General features: G+C 40.2%; 1 protein-coding gene across 2 annotated transcripts in view; it reads left to right on the top strand.

Annotated features, from left to right (window-relative positions):
- The first annotated feature begins 4,893 nt into the window (after positions 1-4,893).
- The window catches only part of MARCHF6 (membrane associated ring-CH-type finger 6), a 45,640-nt gene continuing 31,536 nt past the window's right edge, over positions 4,894-18,997 (top strand). Inside the window, exons 1-5 of one of the 2 annotated variants that reach the window (XM_039548924.1) lie at positions 4,894-4,971; positions 9,763-9,862; positions 10,697-10,770; positions 17,247-17,390; positions 18,740-18,812. In XM_039548924.1, coding sequence (XP_039404858.1) covers positions 4,953-4,971; positions 9,763-9,862; positions 10,697-10,770; positions 17,247-17,390; positions 18,740-18,812 — 410 coding nt within the window. In that variant the 5' untranslated portion in view covers positions 4,894-4,952. The remainder of the gene's footprint in view (positions 4,972-9,762; positions 9,863-10,696; positions 10,771-17,246; positions 17,391-18,739; positions 18,813-18,997) is intronic. The other variant, XM_039548925.1, reaches the window with a different exon arrangement.

The following is an 18,997-nucleotide window of genomic DNA, read 5'->3' as shown; positions in this document are numbered from 1 at the left end:
TCTAATCTAATGACACAAATATCTAACTATCTAAAAGGTTCGCTTGGACATGATGAAAGTGTTTTAAGTAAAGAACTGTATACTTCAAATGATATTACACTTCTTAGGAATGGGATGTTCTGAAAGATGAATACAGTTTTGTTTGGTTTTGTTTAGTTGTTTGTTTAGATTTTTTAAATTTTTTTGAATGCAGGAGGCCTCCACCAAGTAATCACAGCCACAGAGCTCTGAATCCCAAGTAGATTAATAACAGCCATTGGCTCCATTCTCAGCATGACAGCAGGATCCCAACCAAGCTGATAGGGCTAATGTTTTAAATAGAAAACCCACTGCAATCCACATGTGAAAAGATCCCTGCTGTGTTTAAGAACTATAATTTGGGGAAGAACATTCTGCAGATCTTGAAAAGAGCCATGAAGTTCTGCAAATATTTCTTTACTCCATGGAAATGGTTTGTTATAATTATCCAAGTATTGCCTAAGTTCTTGAAATCTAGACTTAAAAACAGCCTTGACTGTCTTTTCAGTCAGACTCATTACTGTAGTATCATTTAGACTAGGTTTTTTACCTCATCTCTCACCTAAAATGCTAGCAGGCATAATTTCTTTCTTGGTTGAAATATTAATAATCCATGGAACAAACCCCAGTGCATAGACAAAGCGTCTCCTCAGAAAGAGTTTGTAAAAGAAGCAGATCTGGAGCCTATGTCATTGCTGTGTCTGATGATGCTCAGACATTATGCCTATCCCTTAGTTTATGTTTGGTGCAATACTGCTACACATTTCATAGCACAAAACATGAACCACTAATCACATATTCATTCAGGAAGTTTGACTCTTCCAGTAGCTACTAATCATAGCCCAGCTTTAGTAAGAAGCAAGCACCAGCCAAAGGAAAACACATTGTTCAGTACTTCATATACTGAGGCGTCAGAGTTAGTATTTAGCACAGTGCCGCAGCCTGGGCCAATCTCCTGGTGCAGCAGCAAATGTCATTGCATTCAGAGCACATCTGAGAGTACTTCCCTCCACGTTTGTTCCAGGAACCCATAGCCACAGCAGCTACCTACTGGTGAGGGACGGTTCAGGAGATGTCATGGCAGAACAGCCACTGGCCAGGAAGCGCATGCTCTAAAGGCCCTGCAGTGCACAGGGAAAATCCAGGCTGGCAGTGGCTTTCACTGTGTGTTTTTGGAGTCCACAGACCTCTGTGCTTTCTGATTGTGTCTGGCCAGTTGTCTGTAGGCCATACTTTGTGCCACACACCAAAGAGCCTGTTCTGACAGTTTTTCTCTTGCCATGGAAGCTCTGGGCCTCCCTAGTGCTGGTGCATCACTTAGGTACCAGATTGTCCACATGTTCACTCCAAATACTGCTTGGTTTTTCAAGATAAGCTGACAGCCACTTGGTTTCATTTAAGATAATCCATAATGTTTTCCACATTTCTGCAACTTGCTGTTTGTAACTAACTGAACCAATTTTGCAGTGAGAGTCAAGTGAACAGCTGAGGGAAAAAAAAACCTAGGACGGCACTGAAAAAAAACCCCAAACAACTGGTTAAGAAAATACATGCATTTTGAGATGTTCATCTATAGAAAAGCTGAAAACCAATAGCTTTTGCTGTTTGGCTTTTTCAATGCTCTGAACTTTCAAAATGACTCTAAAAACATAAGGGAATCATTTTTTGAAGCCATTTAAAAATGTGAGGGTAGATGGAAATGTTGTAGTACAAGTGCTGGATAGTTTCCATTCTGCAATTATTATTTTGTATTCTCTTAATAGAACTCTTGAATAAAATGTATTATCTAAACATTTAAATCATATAAAACCAAAATAAGACCGTATTCAAAAGAACCTTGTCTTTTTTCCCACTCTTTCTATACACACTTATAAACATGCCTTTCCTTTTGCCATAACCTTCTGTAATTTGGGGTTATATCTATTACTGTCTTCAGTTTCTACCTGTAAAATTACCATATTTCCTCTGTTATCCAGATGATAACTTACATGGAACAGAGATTTTTTTTTACAGTATGTTTTTTCAGTGTCTGTTGGCACTAATTCTTGAGTCAGAAGCTAATAATAGCCTTCTAACATCCTTCTCTACCAAAAATTAAAAGCTACTTAAGTCATGGGTATTTCTTAGGCAAAAAGCACCTAAAGTATTATTAAATAGACAGGGATTAATAACATGTTCACCAAAAACACCAAGAAGGCTGAGAGATATTTCATTTAATATAACTTACAACAACATCCAGTAATATGTATTTTTTTTTCTGTTTAAATTATAATGATCTGCCTCCAGCTCATGTTTACTGGAAAGCTATTGTATAGCTTATATTGAAACACAAAGTACGAACAAAATTTTGGGATCAATTCTCTCTAGGTGCTGAGAAGATGGTACACATGCAATGTTCGTTAGGTAACTTAAATGGCTGAATAGACAGATACAGACAGGAATTAAATTATTCACTGGCAACATACAGCGACTCCTTTCAAAAGTTTTAATGGAATTTAAAGAAGCCTACCATGAGAGAGTGAAATTGGAGAATTTTATACATTAATCTTGCCGTGGCCTTTGAATGTGAATTATAATTAGAGACTTTTATGCCACAGTTAATTTATATTTATCACATCAGAGTAACAATGACGTAACCAATAATGGTTACGTGTTTGGGAAATAAAGAGTGGGAATTAGGAATATACTTGAAAATTGAAATTCTCCATTTCTTGGCTTTTTCTCCTCTTTTTTTCCATTGATTTTTCCTTGCTCTGAAGAAATCAGTATTACAGCATTTCTCATATCCTCAGTACTATGCTGGCAGTTTTTAATAGGCCAAGATAATTTGCTGACACAAAAACGAGCTTATTTTTCAAATAAACGGGGGGGGGGTGGGGGGGGGTGGAGGTGGTATTTATAAGTGGGAATTTTTCCACCTTGCCTTTCTGAGTGGAAGGACACAGAAGAGCTGAGTATGGTAGTCTAGCCCAAGTGTATTTTATTGCAGGACTTCACTGTATTTATTCAGCTTGGAGAGCCATATGAAGCCTTCACTTTTTCCTTAATTTTTTTTGCTTACACAGGTAAATATCATACACTCCACCAGCTTGAAGAAGGTAATTTTGAAGGAACTAACATGGTTACGGTTTAGGAAAAGAGAGTTATAAAATTGCAAATTGGGCATGTGCCACCTCTGCACTTTAAGTCCAGACTTGAACTACATCCACTCTGCTGCTGACACGAAGCCCGAAGGCTTAATGCAAAGGATTTAATGACTGGCTGGACACAAAGGTTCATACAGTAAAGAGAGATGAGAGTTGCTACGACTCATTGATCAGCTGGAGGGGTTAAAATAGCTGCCACAATGGAACACTAAAACAATGCACGCACACATTTCATCAGGATGGAATTCCTCTTTACCATGAATAAAATTAAATTGTTTTCTTCCTTAACAATGTTCCTGCCAACTCAGCAGAGCCTGAGTGACTGCTCTCTGTGCACGTGTCAAAGTTTTAATGCGTGCTGCCCCGGCTGTGTAGGGCAGCAAGATATGGAAACATAAATGATTAAGCTAAGAGAGATTTTTGTGCTTTACTGAACGCTTTATTAGTTCTGCTGGAAAGTCCCAGCTCTGGAAAGCAAGGTGAGATTTGAAGAACAGCACAGGTGGCCGCTTGCCACTGAGGAGGAGGACGGCTGTTTCCAGGGCTTACACACTCCTGATCCCTGGAACACTGACCCTCTCAATAGTCTGGCCGACTTCACCTAGGAACGCAGCGTTTCTCTCCGGTTTAGAGTAGAATTTAGAACCGATTTCGGCTACATTTTGTCCGACTCCCGCGCCCCTCCCGGTAGGATGGCCGCCCTCAGAAAGGACCCGCCCGCCCACCGCCCTGGCTCCGCCTCCCGCCCGAGCGGCGGGCCGGGTCCTGGCAGAGCTTCAGAACCAAGTGCTGCGTCCTGCACTTGTGTCACAGCAAGCCCAGGCAACGCTACAGGCTGGGGGAAGAGTGTCTGGAAAGCTGCCCAGCGGAAAAGGACCTGCGGGTGTTGGTCAACAGCTGCCTGAGCATGAGCCAGCTGTGCCCAGGTGGCCAAGAAGGCCAAGGGCATCCCGGCCTGTATCAGGAATAGTGTGGCCAGCACTAGTGTGGTCCCCAGGACCAGGGACGTGATTGTCCCACTGTGCGCGGCACTGATGGGGCCACACCTCGAGTATTGTGTCCAGCTCTGGGCCCCTCAATTCAGGGAGGACACTGAGGTCCTGGAGAGTGTCCAGAGAAAAACAGCAAAGCCGGTGAAGGGTCTGGAGCACAAGTCCTCTGAGGAGTGGCTGAGGCAGCCGGGGTCGTTTAGCCTGGAGAAAAGGAGGCTCAGGGGGACATCATCACTCTCTGCAACCACCGGAAAGGAGGCTGCAGCCAGCTGGGGGTCGGCAACTTCTTCCCAGGCAACCAGCGATAGGAGAGAGGACATAGTCTCAAGATGCGGCAGGGAAGGTTCAGATTGGACATTATGAGGAATTTCTTCACAGAAAGGGTGATTGAGCATTGGAATGGGCTGCCCAGGGAGGTGGTGGTGTCACCTTTCCTGGAGGTGTTTAAGGAAAGCTGGATGTGGCACTTAGTGCCATGGTCTAGTTGACATAGCGTTGTTCGTTCATAGGTTGGGCTCGATGGTCTCGGAGGTCTTTTCCAAGCTGGCTGACTCTGTGTTTCCGTAGCTGAGAGCTGTCCCGCAGCAGCGGACGCCCTGCCCCAGCCGGACCCCGCGCTCCCGGGCCTCCCTGCGCGCGTGCCCGGCAGGCGGCGCTCGCGCGGCGGGCGGCGCTCTGTCCCCGCGCGGCGCTCTATGGCCGCGGGCTCGGCGGCGCGGCCGGTCCGTCCGCTCGGCGCGCGGCCCCGCCCCGCGGTCACACCACCGCCCGGCCGGCGCTGCGTCAGCCCGGCAAGATGGAGACCGCCGAGGAAGGTACTGCGCCTCGCCCCGTGACCCGCCGCCAGTCCCCGAGCGGGGGGCTCTGCCGGGGCAGCCTCGGAGGGCGGGAGGGGCGCGGAGGAGGAGGAGGGTGTCGCTGGGCCCGCTGGGCGGGCGGGGGGCTGTTCGCGCCCGGAGGGGCTTCTCGTACCGGGGCTGCAGGTGCCCGGGCCCCGCGCCCCCCCCCCCCGCACCGTGCCGGGCCCGCCGCGCCGCGGGGGGCCGGCCGGGCCGAGGGGGGCAAGTTGTGTGAGGCGGCCGCGCGCGGGTGTCCCTTACATAACCACGGGAACGGGGAGCGGGGGGGAAAGGGGGGCGGTGCCGGCAACACCCGGAGCGGGGCTTGCCGTGGGCCGTACTGGGGCACCTGGGTACCGCGGTCGGCCGGAGCCTTCCGCTGGCTGCGGGCTTTCCTTGGGGAAGTGGGGGCCCGGGGGCGAAATGAGATCCGGGACGGAAAGCAGCAGGCGGGGTGCGTACGCTGGGGCAGCGTGAGAGGCGGCGAGGAGGGCACTGCCCCGAGCTCCCTCCTGGCCGGCGGACCTTGTCGGACCCGGCCGGCCCTGTAGCACAGGGAGTCTTAAATTTCCGCTTTTGGCTGAATAGTAATAGCTGCTTCTTTCGCAAAGCTAACTTTGTTATGTGTGCTGGACAGTCTGTCTGAAAAATTGAAATAGGCGGGAGCTGACATGTTTCTGTCTCTTTTACAATAGACTAATACGTAGTCATTTATCTAATTAAAAAAATTGTCGAAGGTATCATAGTCATGAGGGTTTTTTTACTTGTAGTTGCTATTTTTAAGGGAATTGCTTTATTTGAGATTAACCATGGGTATGTTTTGTCAGCACTTTTGTTATGCTTAGATAACCACAAAATCACAGCATTGATAGGGTTGGAAGGGGCCTCTGGAGACCATCTACTCCAACCCCCTTGCCAAGGCAGGGTGACCTAGAGCAGGTGACGCGGGAATGTGTCCAGGTGGGTTCTGAATGTCTCCAGAGAGGGAAAGGGACTGCTTTGTAGTTCAAGCAGATACCGGAAAACCTTGGTAGATCAGACCTTCATATTGTAGCATAAACCAAACTAAATAAAGGATGTTTGTAGTGCTATGTTTCTTGCAGTATTTGAGCTTTGTCTGTCATCCCAAACAATGAGTGCAAATACATATTGCAGTAGCAAGGCAGTTCCAAGGAAGGCAGTTTTTGTCTTGGCTTTCGATACTTTGGTATCATTTTGAATGTAGCTTTTTATCAGGTGTCACTTCATTTTCCAGCTTGAGAGGATTAAAAAGAAAAAAAAAAAGCTGGAAAAACATGAACCACTGGATGAAGTAATACAGCACCTTTGTAGTAGTGTCCTTTGGGTTGTGCTGGAGACATCTTTAATACCCATGAACTCTGATGCTTTATCAAAATATTAGTGTTTTTAAAATCTAACATTTAAAAGTGCTTGCTGCAACTCTGTAGACCAACAGTCACTCACACCGATGAAATCAACAACAAACTGAAACTTTGATCGCTTGTCCTCCGCTTACCCAGAAAACCTGGATTTTTTGCAAGCTGTGAAGTGGATACTCAGAAATGACCTCCTGATTTTCCACCACTCCAGTAGCTGGTAAATCCATCTCGGTGGATTTAACTCAAGCAGCATAGTTGATAATTTGTTACAGGCTGTTACCAGTGGTAGACTTTGATCATACCTGACTTAAGTAGGTGAAGAAAAAAGACCAGGAAGGCAAAGAAGAGGAGGTTGTTAATTACATCATTAAGGCATGGTCTTCTTCAACCAAACCTTTGTGTTAAGTTCCACACTTGACATTTGGACTTTTTTGGTTTTATATATATAAGCACACACAAAGGCACATATATCTGCAGCTTTAGATATTATATTGTGGCCTTATCAATGTTGCCCTCAAAAGCTCCAAATGGTAGCATGAAAGTAATCAGTCTATATCCTCACTTTCCATAAATACCACTAGAATGTTACAACTTCTTCTACAGTTTCAAACCTCAGATCCTACTATTAGAACTTCATGCAGCTTGCCAGAATGCTGAAGAGGCTTCCCAAGGTTAGGAAGTTTTGAACATCAGTAGCAGCAGCACCAAAGACTGTGTTAGTGCCTTGAAGAAGAGGAAATACTATATAATTGTGTGCTTGAACTTCTGCTACAAAGTGTCAGATGGACTTTCTGAACTGATGATTGTCTCATAACAGTGTGATGGCCATTTTGGTTCTGATGGGTTTTGTGCTTGAACTGTATTGTGGAGCTACAAAACTGAACTGCATGGTGAGAGCTTAGATAAGAGAGGCAGTCTGGGATCATGGTCAGACCTAAGTGGAAGCTGCTTCACCTCAGAACAAATGTGAAAGTTGCTTCTCTGCAGCACCTGAGAACACCAGATACCAGGTTGTGCTGATGAGAGGTCATTCTGGTTCTTTCTAGTTAAATTAGTTTGTTGCTAAATAATGTAATCTTCACTTTTTGATATTCCAGTGTTGAATTCAGTTGGCGAGTTAATAGGCAATGAATCATTCTCAGGGGAACAGGAAAGAACTTATTATTCAAGGTCATTTTTTCCAAAATACGTGCGTGAAGAACAGGATGCAAAGTGTGTGTGCACTTAAAAAAATAGTGACTCTTGCACAGTGGAATTCTCTTTGACCGTGGCTGTAGGTCATAAGGTGCATAGCTTTACACATTGACCCTCAGCGGACTTTATTGGTTTGAAGCTACCAGTTGCTTAAGAGTCCAAACAATTACACTCATAATATGTTTAGTTGCATTTATAAAACAAGTGGGAATATCTAGAAATTCTCATAGCTTTGAAAAAGTAAAATATAGGTTTAACTTACTTTAGTAAGCTAACAGTCTTTTCTCAAGTAAAGAATTCATTTGCTTACAGCAATGCAAATTGGTTTTTCCCAAAAGTTTTGAGAATAAGTGAATAGTTTGCTGTGAGAATCAACAGGCCATTAAATGAGCAGATTCAGAGAGCAGTGGACATCTTTCAGGGAACAGTGTGCTTTTAACTTGCTTTCATTGGTGCCAGGGTATCCTTAAAGCAGTGGTTTCATGTGCTGTCTTGTGCTTGTCTGACCCTTTGTGAGGCTGATCCAACCTACAAAGTTGTCAACTTGCTGTAGTGAAACAGCTCTGTTAGAAAGAATGCGGGAGGAGGTGGGCATGCCACAGCGAGTGGGTAGGGCCTGCCTGTCAGTTGGAGAGACCTGTCCTGTGCAGCCGTCTGGAAGTGCTCTCTGGGATAGAGGAGTCATTTGTTAAGAGGAGTGGTAGTTCTGGTCATTCTCATCAGCAGAGGAGCCAGAGACTCCTGATGTTTGCAGCAATACTGCAAATCATTGCTGCTCAGTATGGCAGTGATGGAAGTGCTCTTTATGTCTCTTTGTAGCATCACTGATGTGATACTGAATACCTGTTTCTGTTAATTCTAGGTTTTTGTGCTGCATGAATGAATTCAATCAAGCAACACTTCCATAGATAGAAAATTGTTTGGGTTTTTTTCCTTTTGAATCATCTGAATTCTTTTGCTTTATGTGTAGGAACTGTCATAACACTGTATAAACTGTGGATATGGTCACAATGTGACTTCTTTAGAGAAAAAAAAATTAGTCTTTGGTGCCTTTTGGAATGTTTTGTAGAAGAGCATTAACTTTTGAAGATTTTGGCCAAGAACAAAGATAGGCGATTCAGTCTTGAAATTGCATATTTGCTGTATTCTTGCATCAGTGCTTTCAGTTGGTATTTTTCTGACAAAGGTTTCTGATATACAAGTGTTACGCTCTTGCAGGTTTGCTGGATAGTGGTTGACAGGGAAATAATTAACAAAATAGAAAATCTCAAACTCACATATTCTACAAAAATTGATATTTTATGTTCATTTCCTTAATAGATTTAAAAGGAGGAGTCAAGGCAAGATATCATGCATCTGCATGATAAACAATCAATATCAATAAACAGATAAAATACTTGATTTTTATTTCCATTTGATTGTGTGTTTAGAGCTCTGGCTAGCTGAATGGTATTAAAATAGACACCTGTTCTTTGGAGGGAGAGGCTTATGCTCACTTCTTTATCCATAAAACCTCTTGCAACCTTTAGTTGTAAGAAAATGTCAAAAATAGGGAATAAAGAAGGTGTGGGACCTATTGAAATACTACTGAAATGATGAAATAAGAAATAGAAAATGTCTTTTCTTGCTAGACTGTAGACTTTGTCCAAGTTGTGTAGCAAACTTGCAGAATACCTATGTCTGTTATTTTGGATTTTTTGTCTTTCATCAAGAGCACCAAGGAAACATCTGTGTTAGGTTCAAGAGTAACAAATTACTTAAGTCATTGTTGGACATTATTAAATATCTTCTGTTCAGCCTCTCTAATTTTTCCAAACTCAAATGGAATTTTTCCATTTCAAAGTCTCCACTTTCAAGAAAATTATCTTTAACAGTTTGTATGTTGTTTTAGTGATAACTCTTCAGGTAGAATACACATCCTCCTGTAGTTTTACTGTGTGTATTTCCTAGAAACTGTAAAATTTTGTAAGACGTGTTTTGAGTTTATGTAACATGATCAGGTAGATAAAGTTGCTCTTTGTGGTGCTCTCCCTGTCTCTGTCTTGCATCAGATGAAATCAGTCTTTCATCCTCTTTCATTTTATTCTGGCTTCATTTTGCTACATGGTAAAGTTTCTAGAATGTAATTGTGTAATTTGTCTTGTAAATTCGAGTTCTTTAAGCAGTAGTGTAATAAGCTTTTTGTCCTTGTCAGCAGATATATGCAGAGTCTGTCGGTCGGAAGGAACTCCTGAGAAACCCCTCTATCATCCATGTGTGTGTACTGGCAGTATTAAATTTATTCATCAGGAATGGTGAGTTCTGTGTCTGTGGATTTCTTAATTTTTTTTTTTTTTCCTAATGAAAATATATTAACGTGTTTCTAAAAATACTTCAAGTCTTTAGGGTTAACTAGTGAAAAAAATCAAATTTGCAGTGGAAATGTGTTAGGGGTTTTGATGTTTTTTATATGATGATTCATTATAATTCAGGAGCAATTTAGTAATTATATATGGAAAGAAAGTACTGATAATTATTTGTGTTTGGAACTGCAGTTCTGATTGTATGTCAGCTTTATGAAAACTAAGCAGAAAAATCAGTATGTTGGGGCTTTTTCTGCCCACTTATAGTTGTGAATAGAATGAACATCTAGCCTCACAGAAAAAAATAAAAATGCCCTAGTACTTTTTAGTCATTTTGAGGTGTGTTTGATCAGGAAGTGCTAAAGTAAAAACTGTAGTTCTGGTCTGTAGCACACATTCCTTTTGATGGTATTTTAATAGTCCTTCTTTCACAAATACAACAGTTCTAAATCTTAGCTGTGTGCATCTATATGTCATATCTTGAAGTATTTATAAGAACTGGTGTCACTGGTGGGTGTCTGTGCCAGGATATCTGCTTTGGTCAGTAACGTACTCAAAGAATGTACTTTATCGATACTGTGACGTATGTCAGTTTATCTTTTTCTGCTGTTTAAAACTTACTTGATGGCCTAAAGGGACTTAATAAATATGCTTATTTAAGTCCTGCTTGACAGTACAAATACCCTGATTTAGGAGTAAAAGCAGAGAATTGGTGTGTTTTCCTTAGTGGAGGGATAGGGCTGAGAGATGTATAGTGTGTGTTAATGTGATCACTTTTTATTGCAGCTTAGTTCAGTGGCTTAAACACAGCAGAAAAGAATACTGTGAGTTATGTAAGCACAGATTTGCTTTCACACCAAGTAAGTATGTTTTACTGCTCCTATTTTTTTTCAGAATTTTTCTCACTTAGTATCTATGAAGTGATTACTTTTTCATTCAGTGTGATGGATTCAAACTTGTGGTTTAAATTCTGTATTCTTGTTTGAACTGCAATTTTTATGCATGTTATTGCAGACTGTGAATTGCTTAAATAATGGATAATTTGGTTCTTTGATAATCTTAAGTGAAAGTATTAAACGAATAAAAGTATAAAAAAAGTATTAAAGGGTAAAAAAAAAAGTATAAAAGTGTAAAAGAAAGTATTATTCTGTACCTTTTCTGTCAGCCTCAGTCCCATTCGTTGCCATCATTACAGTGTGTGCCATGTTTTCAGCTTCACTGATAAATTTGAGTGTTTGGAAGTCTGGTAAAGTGAAACCACAGCAAAATTTAAATTTGAAAGGCAGTTTTCAGTTACCTTTGAAGGATCTACCTGTAACACTAACACTTGGCTTCTGTCAGCTTCAGTTCAAGTGATCTTGACAGATGATGGAAATTATGATTATTCCACTTACATTTCAGTCAAGATATGCTGACTACCCAGTATTAAATTGCCTTTTATGTTACATACAACTAAATAGGTTAGGCAACGTATGATGAAGAATTACTGTATCTTCATATAGTTCCCAGAGGATTCTTAATTACATTTTAACTGATTATAGTAGGAATAGGTGAGGTCCTTTGGCTTGGTGGCAGGCTAGTATTATTTAGTGTTGTCAATTTATTGCCTGTTGAGCAGGTAAAGTGGGCTTTATGCTACATTTTTCTCTTTAAATTTACTGATTTATTCCTGCTCCCCTTTCGCCTGTTTTTTTGTGTGTTGGGTTTTTTTTCCTCCTAGTTTTCTACTTTGGTAGAGAAAACTGAGGCTAAGGTGGTTTAATTCATGTTAACCCTTAATCCACCTTCCTCCTCTATGTTGAACCTCGGTATGATGTATTTCTGCCAACAATTAATTAAACACATTAGACCAGCAGTGAAATGCGTGATATTAACTCTGTCTTGGGAGGGTAATAGCATATTTTATGTTGAACACAGCAATGCTTTCCGGTTATTATTCTTAAATACTACAGTGACCTGTGTGAGGAATGCTGCAGGTTTTATTTATTAAACATTTTTATAAAGGCATTATATTGCTTCTGTGTGGAAGCTTTTGCAAACTAAGTCTGATACAAGTTAATTAGCCACTTTCAAAATTGCATTCTGCAACTAGGTCCTCTACCGAATTTAGTGTGCAAGACCAGAAAATGGCATTTCAGTGATATATTAGTTGTTAAGAAAGAAGACTTTCTAGCTTTGAATGGGAAAAAAAAAGTTCATAGAATTTTCCTCGGGCTCTAGGCAAAAAGAGGATGAGACATCCTAAACTAAATACACTTTATATGCGTGTTACTATTGATAAGAGGAAGCTTAGTTACTGCCCTTATCAACAGAGGTGTTCCTGCAGAAGTTAATTCTTGACTGACAGTGCTGTTGCCAGCACAGCTTGTAAGGTACCTGCAGGTTATGGACAGGGGAGAAAACTTAGTTGAGTTAATGTGGCTCAGCAAGTCACCATTTGTCATAGCAGCTTTGAAATTGGTAATAAGGAACGACTTTCTTCCTCATGCAATAGAGTGTATCCTCCACATTCAGCCTCTAGTAAAGATCTGCTTATCCTCTACCACACACTTGTCACTCCCCTGACTGAGCAGGCTCAGCTGATAAGATTTTCTTCTTGGCTTTCCACATTGCAGTGTGCTTTTTCCTACCAGGCTTCACTTGGTGGTAGCACGTCAGGTACCCTGCACAAATTCCTCCTGCCCTCCCTACCCATTGGGTGTTGTTTCATTGTTTCCCTCACACCCAACACTTATGCAGTTATAGTTTCCTTAGTTTCTCTTACTTATCCCTCTTTCTTTGGAAGATATTGTGGCTGTCCAGTCTGGAAGCTGGATCTGCTTGTGGAAGCTGGGAAGGAGTCACAGGGGCTGGAGAGAGAATGATAAGGCAGTAAAAAAAAGGGACTGGTGCATATGCCAGTCGTCCCAAGCAAAGTTGGATCTGGCCTGTAACCATGCCAGGTATAACACACTTTCAGATAAGTTGATTAACCACGGGATGTGGTCAAATAAACACATGCATGTAATTAATATCTGTGCTTCAGCAGACAAGCACTAATAGTGTAATAGAGTAATACTGCAGTAATACCAACAACTGCTCTCTCGTTTAGCTTGGTTTGCTTGCTAAGGCTGTTGCTGTCATTCTATCAAAAATGCTCCCTTGCTAGTGTAACTTCTTGTGTATGGAGTACTCATAAACTATTTCTAGTGCATTTCTTCCCAAAGTTCTGTAACATTTTGTGGGGTTTTTTTAGCACCTGAACTGCTAGTTAAGTTACTGTTTGGAAGGAAGGAAAAAGGAGAAGATTCAACTTGCATTTTGGCAGGAGTACAAAGGAACAAATTTTTCTTTTGAGTAATAGCATCATTCTCTAAGTGTGTTTAGTCATGTAGGTAAATGACTCAATTTCAAATGCACTCTTTAAAGCTAAATTTTTAATGTTTTGAAATTAATTCCTTTTCTGCAGTTCTTCAAGTTAGGAATTAATACAACTATTTAAAAAAGTAGCTTTTGACTTTTTTTAATTGTCAAATGAATTTAATTGATTTTTTTTAATATCATAATTTTTAACTTGTGAGTTTTCTTTCTGAGTTTTTAAAGAGTAAGTACTCCGTATTCTTTTCCTCCCCACGCATGTGCTTTCTTTTGTCATGTGCAAGGATGTGCTTCTATTAATGCTACACTAAACATTCATAATCACTGACACGTGAAAGAAGGTGAGGCTGTATTTCCAAAGAAAATACAGTTGTCAAAACTTTTCCATTCTGTAGGAGGTAACATTAACATAAATACTGCCAAAACCACAAATATGGAAGCAGACAAGGCTGATCTTTGGCTGGAGATCGGGATGGGTTCATTTCTCCACTTCCTATGCAGCTTCACTGCTGGTATGTGGTACATACAAGGTCACAAGCTTAGTTAAAACAAAGATTGTAAAACTAAAGGAAGCCATATGGGTAGGGTGTTCATTATCATGTAATTTGGATTTTATTGGAGGATATATTAAACTGATTTCTTTACCTGTTCATTTTGATAAACTTCTAACACAGTAGTCCATACCTTCTGCATTTCTAGAAAGTTTAATTTGAAAAAATAAACTTCTGGAGCAAAATATTACATGCCTGCACAGAATTCAGCGTGTCTTCTGCCATCTCCAGTGTGCAGAGTATACACACAGTTGAGATTTATATGAATGTTATTTCATATATTTGTTAGAGCTGGGCTTGCCTGGGAAGGAGTGGAGTTTTTTTCTCCTTTTGCCTTAGTGGTCTGAAGTGAAGTCTGCATATGTTTGAAGGGTGTAAAACACAAAAGCATGGAATGGTTTGGGTTGGAAAGGTCTTTGAAGATATCTAGTCCAACCTAAAGAATAACTCACAAGCCCTGTTTTACCATACCAGTACTTTCACACAGCAGCTATAAAATACATGTTTTTTACTTATGAGTTACACAGTTTTATTTCACAATCAGTACATGAGGATGACTGAGGCAGCATATAAATTGCTTGCAAACATAGTAGTAAATAGGAAATCTGTGGGTGATAGGGTTGTAAGTGTGATGATTCGGTAAGTAGGCTAAATGGCAGCTTCTAAGGGTAGCCATGTGTTTTTATTACCTTATTTGTGTCAGTGTAAGAGCAGATCTTTGTCATGCCATCTGTTTTGGAGAAGTAAAATTAATAATTGTGTTCCTAGAAAAGTTAGGCTTACAGGTGGGGAGTGAAGGGTAGAACAAAAAAACCCCACCTCCTGAAAGCAACCAACCAACCAAAAAAAACCCACCCAAATTTAGGATTCACAACTAAATTAGCAGTTACACTGCACAGGTGTGACCTAAGTATCCAAAAAGCTTTCTGGTAGTTTTTCCATGACCCGTACAGCTCGAAGAAGTTGAGCTAAACCTATGAAAAACTCAGCCAAAGTCTGTTTGAATTTCGTGCTGTAATAGAGAAAAGACCAACTATTGTTTCAGCTGGTCTCTAGTAGAAGGATTTTTATTTGGAGGAATTGTGGTAAATAATGCAGGAATTTGGTTTCTCAAACTGAGTTAGGAAAGATTACCGGGATAGAAGGTAAGGGATGGAGATGTGGTGAGGAGGATGCGTGTACAAGTGAAGAGGATGTATGCTCTGGTGGCAGCAGTCAAAGTCTCAGGCCTCAAAGTGATAGTGGGGAGTGGATAAAGGGAGGTGCAGTGTGGGTGGAAAATGGCACTAGATGACAGACACAAGTGGGACTATAAGCCGTGAAAATCACTGCCAGCAAGCTTCAGTGCTGCAGGTGTTCCTGTCGTGCTAGGAATTCCTGCATTTCATGCACCTGAATGGCACAGGACACAGAAGGATGTTACCTTATCATCATGGTATAAAGCTTCTAGTGGAAGAAGTTTTACATATTTTGAGGTCTGACAGTGGACAGAAAAAACAGCTTTCCTCCCACCCCCAGCTTCTGAAATCATCAAAAACCACCAAATAGTTAAAATTTGGGGGATACAGGTTATCTTCTCTGAGAAGTCATTGTGCTTTTATTTGAAAAAGCTCAGCTGTAACCCGAAAACCTAGAAAAGTGAGCATGCAAAAATGCTAGCTTATATAATCATTTCTGCTTTATTGAGGTATGATGGGCATTCTTTCTTACAGTTCCTTGTGTTGAGTGTTCAGTAATTCCTGAAAGATGCATTCTGAGTTTTTTTTAAAATTTCAAGTCCTTCCAACTTAACAACTTGTCCCTAACAAAGAAGTCATTAATACACAGTTAATGTTTTCTGAGTAGTCCTTGTTGAGTTTCAAATTGTTGATCAAAATACATTTTTTGAAAATGAGAAAGATCTCAAAGTATCTGCTGGGTTGTCTGAGTGGTACCATAAATATTTAACAGATATACTCTAAATATATTCTTTTGTGCCCTTGACAAAGGTTTTTTTGTCTCCTGTGGCAGAAATTTTCCAGAATGTTTGTTCAGTGTGAGCTGAGAGATCATTATTAAGACTTCAGTTGGCATTTTCTATGGTTCCAAATTGTGTACTAAGTCTGTTTTTGTAACAAGACAATTGTAAATTGGTAGAAGGTGTCAAAATATGTTTGTGTCCTGCTTTCAATTTACTGCTCTATGTTCTCACAGCTGCACTTCCCTAGTGTTACACTTTGAGTGCTTTCTTTCATGAATTCCAGTTCCTTGCCAGATACCTGGCGAATAACAAGCTTTTAAATTTCAAACCAGTTACTACTTGTCTGAGGGGTACTATTTTGTTCTACTTTGTGTCAAATATAATCCACATATTGTTGAAATGCACCAGTTTCTCCCCATTCTTTGACTACTTCTGGATGTTGATACTGTTTGTCTGTGCTCTTGAGTTCTCTTGACAATGCAGAAACTTAGGGAAATAGCCCTAGAGAGAAAAGGATTTCTTTCTCCAGTAGAGGCTTCTTCTCTGAGACTAGTAAAAAGATGATTGGGAATGTAAGAGAAGGGGATGCAGGTAGATAGCATAAAGCAGTATTTGTTAGACTCTTAAAGGATTGCTCATGAGAGCAATGTAGAAACTAAGTACATGTAATGAAATTGTTAGATGTTTTCTAATTGTTTGCAAAAGACGACCTCATTACTGTTTTTGTTGGCTGTTGAGATGGGCCTGTGCAACACATAGGTGTTGAATTTAAAAAGTCAGGAAAATTTAGTGTTATGAGGATATCTATACAGGGTGAGAGATTTGCATTGTGCTCTGTAATAGGAGCATCCTTAAAAGAAATTCTGCATGATATAAATCATGAAAGTCAGTCGTGTGTAAATTTCAGTGTATGTGGATACTTAATCAGTTCTCTTCAGTTTTCCTCCCTGTGTGCTGCTTTTATTTTGCTGTGGGTTTTTCAGTCTGTGCTGTTGGATGGCAAGTAGAATCTAAATTATCTAGCACAAACAAATGGAAAGTGTGCAAAAATTGCTAATTGCTCTTGTTCGTTGTGCTCTTTCCATGAACTAGGTTTATAAATAACAGACAGAAGAATCTTTGAGGTTGTGCTGAGTGAGAGGGATACTGATTTTAGAATCTGCTTTTTCTTGAGCTTATTTGTAGGTAATCAGAGTTTACAGTTAATAAATGAAGCTGTTAAAAAAATTTCTCTTAAGTCAAAAACTAGCATGGAGCTTATTAATTTTCCCATTCCACCCACTACACAATGAAACAAATGTGTTTTATGAAATGTTTTTCTTTGTTTGGAGTCATCTCTTGAGAACATAAAATATGCTTATTCTTGTAGCAAGCTTTTGTGAGATACAAACAGTTTGTAGTTGGCAGGACTTTCACATAAATGCTTCTTTAAAGGGCAAACTGTTTCATAAGTGCCTTTTCTACATAGTTTATTCCCCAGATATGCCTTCACGGCTTCCAATACAAGACATCTTTGCTGGACTGGTTACGAGTATTGGCACAGCAATACGATACTGGTTTCATTATACACTTGTGGCCTTTGCATGGTTGGGAGTAGTACCTCTTACTGCATGTAAGTATTAATTTTTTGTACATAATACTGTTATACACACGGAAATATGCCCCTTCCTTCAACAAAGTTTTGTGAGACCGTTATTGGTTTATTAAAAAAAAATCAAAGACATTATTTATTTTCACTCAGAAATTCTACCCATTTGACTCTTAAGCCAGTAGTGCAATGCAGAAAGGTATTAAGACATAGGAGAGAATGCATGAAAGAGCTTTTAAATGTCTTACTTCAGTAAAATGCCCCTTCTCAATTATCTTCTTTAAAATCTACATGGAAGGTTTTATTTGATGCCGTTTATTAATATTAGGATAGAAGAGTTATCCTATTTTTTCTAACCATCTGTAAAGGAAAGTGCAGGGGGTTTTTATGTGAAAAGTAAAATTCTTTACAATCATGGACAAATTGATTAATAAAACTCTTAAAAAATCTCAAACAAAGTCATGTAAATAGTAAAGGAATTCAGTAGAAAAGAGAGCACACATTTAAATTATTGTAGTATCCAGTTTGAAATTCACTTTCGAAATAGGGGTGGAAAAAGAACTATGGATGTTTCAACAAGCTAACAATACAGAGAAAATGGAGAAAGGCAGAAGTGATAGAGTGTTCAGTCAAGGAAATCATTGGAAGTGCATCTTTGCAAACCATAATATGCACCTTGAACAAAAGAGCAAGGGAGTAAATGCATCTCCCCAGACAGTTTCTCAGTTGAGAATAGCACAATGTTGGCATCACCTGATCTTCTGAAGTCAATCATATATGCTGATGGCTTACTTTTTAAGTACAAATCATGATAAAAAGCTAACATTAAAGCATCAAGTATTAATCCATTAAAGTTATTTAAAACACATGATGAAATGGTGATGATCCTTGCTACATGATATCATAATACCAGAAGTTTATACACATTCAAAATATGATTGAACAAATTAATGGGGAAAAAATTTCATCAAGCATCAATTAGCTGTGAGATACTTTGGTATAGGAAGTGAAGCGTATGAGAATGTACTGAAGAAGTATCACTGCAAGTATCTTTAACCTGCCTGCATATTCTTCCTTAGGCATCCATTAGTGTGACCAGTGCTGGAGACAGGTCTAGATGAATCTTGGGTCTAACCTAGTATGGCAGTTCTTGCACTTTGCACATGTACTTTTAAAGATGTGCAGCTAAAATACAGCTTTGTTCCATGTGGTTGTATATGGTCTTGAGTTCTGTTCATGTACTGAAAGTTGAGATTTTCTTCCATGTCATGAATTTAGTTGGACACCAGGTGAAAAGAGGGTACCTGTGGTCCTTTCCAAGTGAGGCTATAGCCAAAATCAGATTTATACCAAGCTTCTGTTTATTCATGCAGGTCGTATCTACAAGTGCTTGTTTACTGGCTCTGTGAGCTCACTACTGACGCTGCCATTAGATATTCTTTCCACGTAAGTACTTCAGCAGTTTGATACAAAAACCTGGTTTAGTCAGATTGCCCTGGAAACAGTAATTTTGGGACTTAGTATCCCTTTCATCCAGTTAACACTTGTTTTCTTCCACTATCTTAAGTAAGCTACTGCCCGTTAGCCTTTGTACAACCAGATGTATGGACAACAGCATTACAATAGAAATC

The sequence above is a fragment of the Corvus cornix genome, chromosome 2, assembly GCF_000738735.6.
Source record: "Corvus cornix cornix isolate S_Up_H32 chromosome 2, ASM73873v5, whole genome shotgun sequence".
Taxonomy (NCBI): Eukaryota; Metazoa; Chordata; class Aves; order Passeriformes; family Corvidae; genus Corvus; species Corvus cornix.
This window is presented reverse-complemented; position numbering and strand designations above follow the sequence as displayed.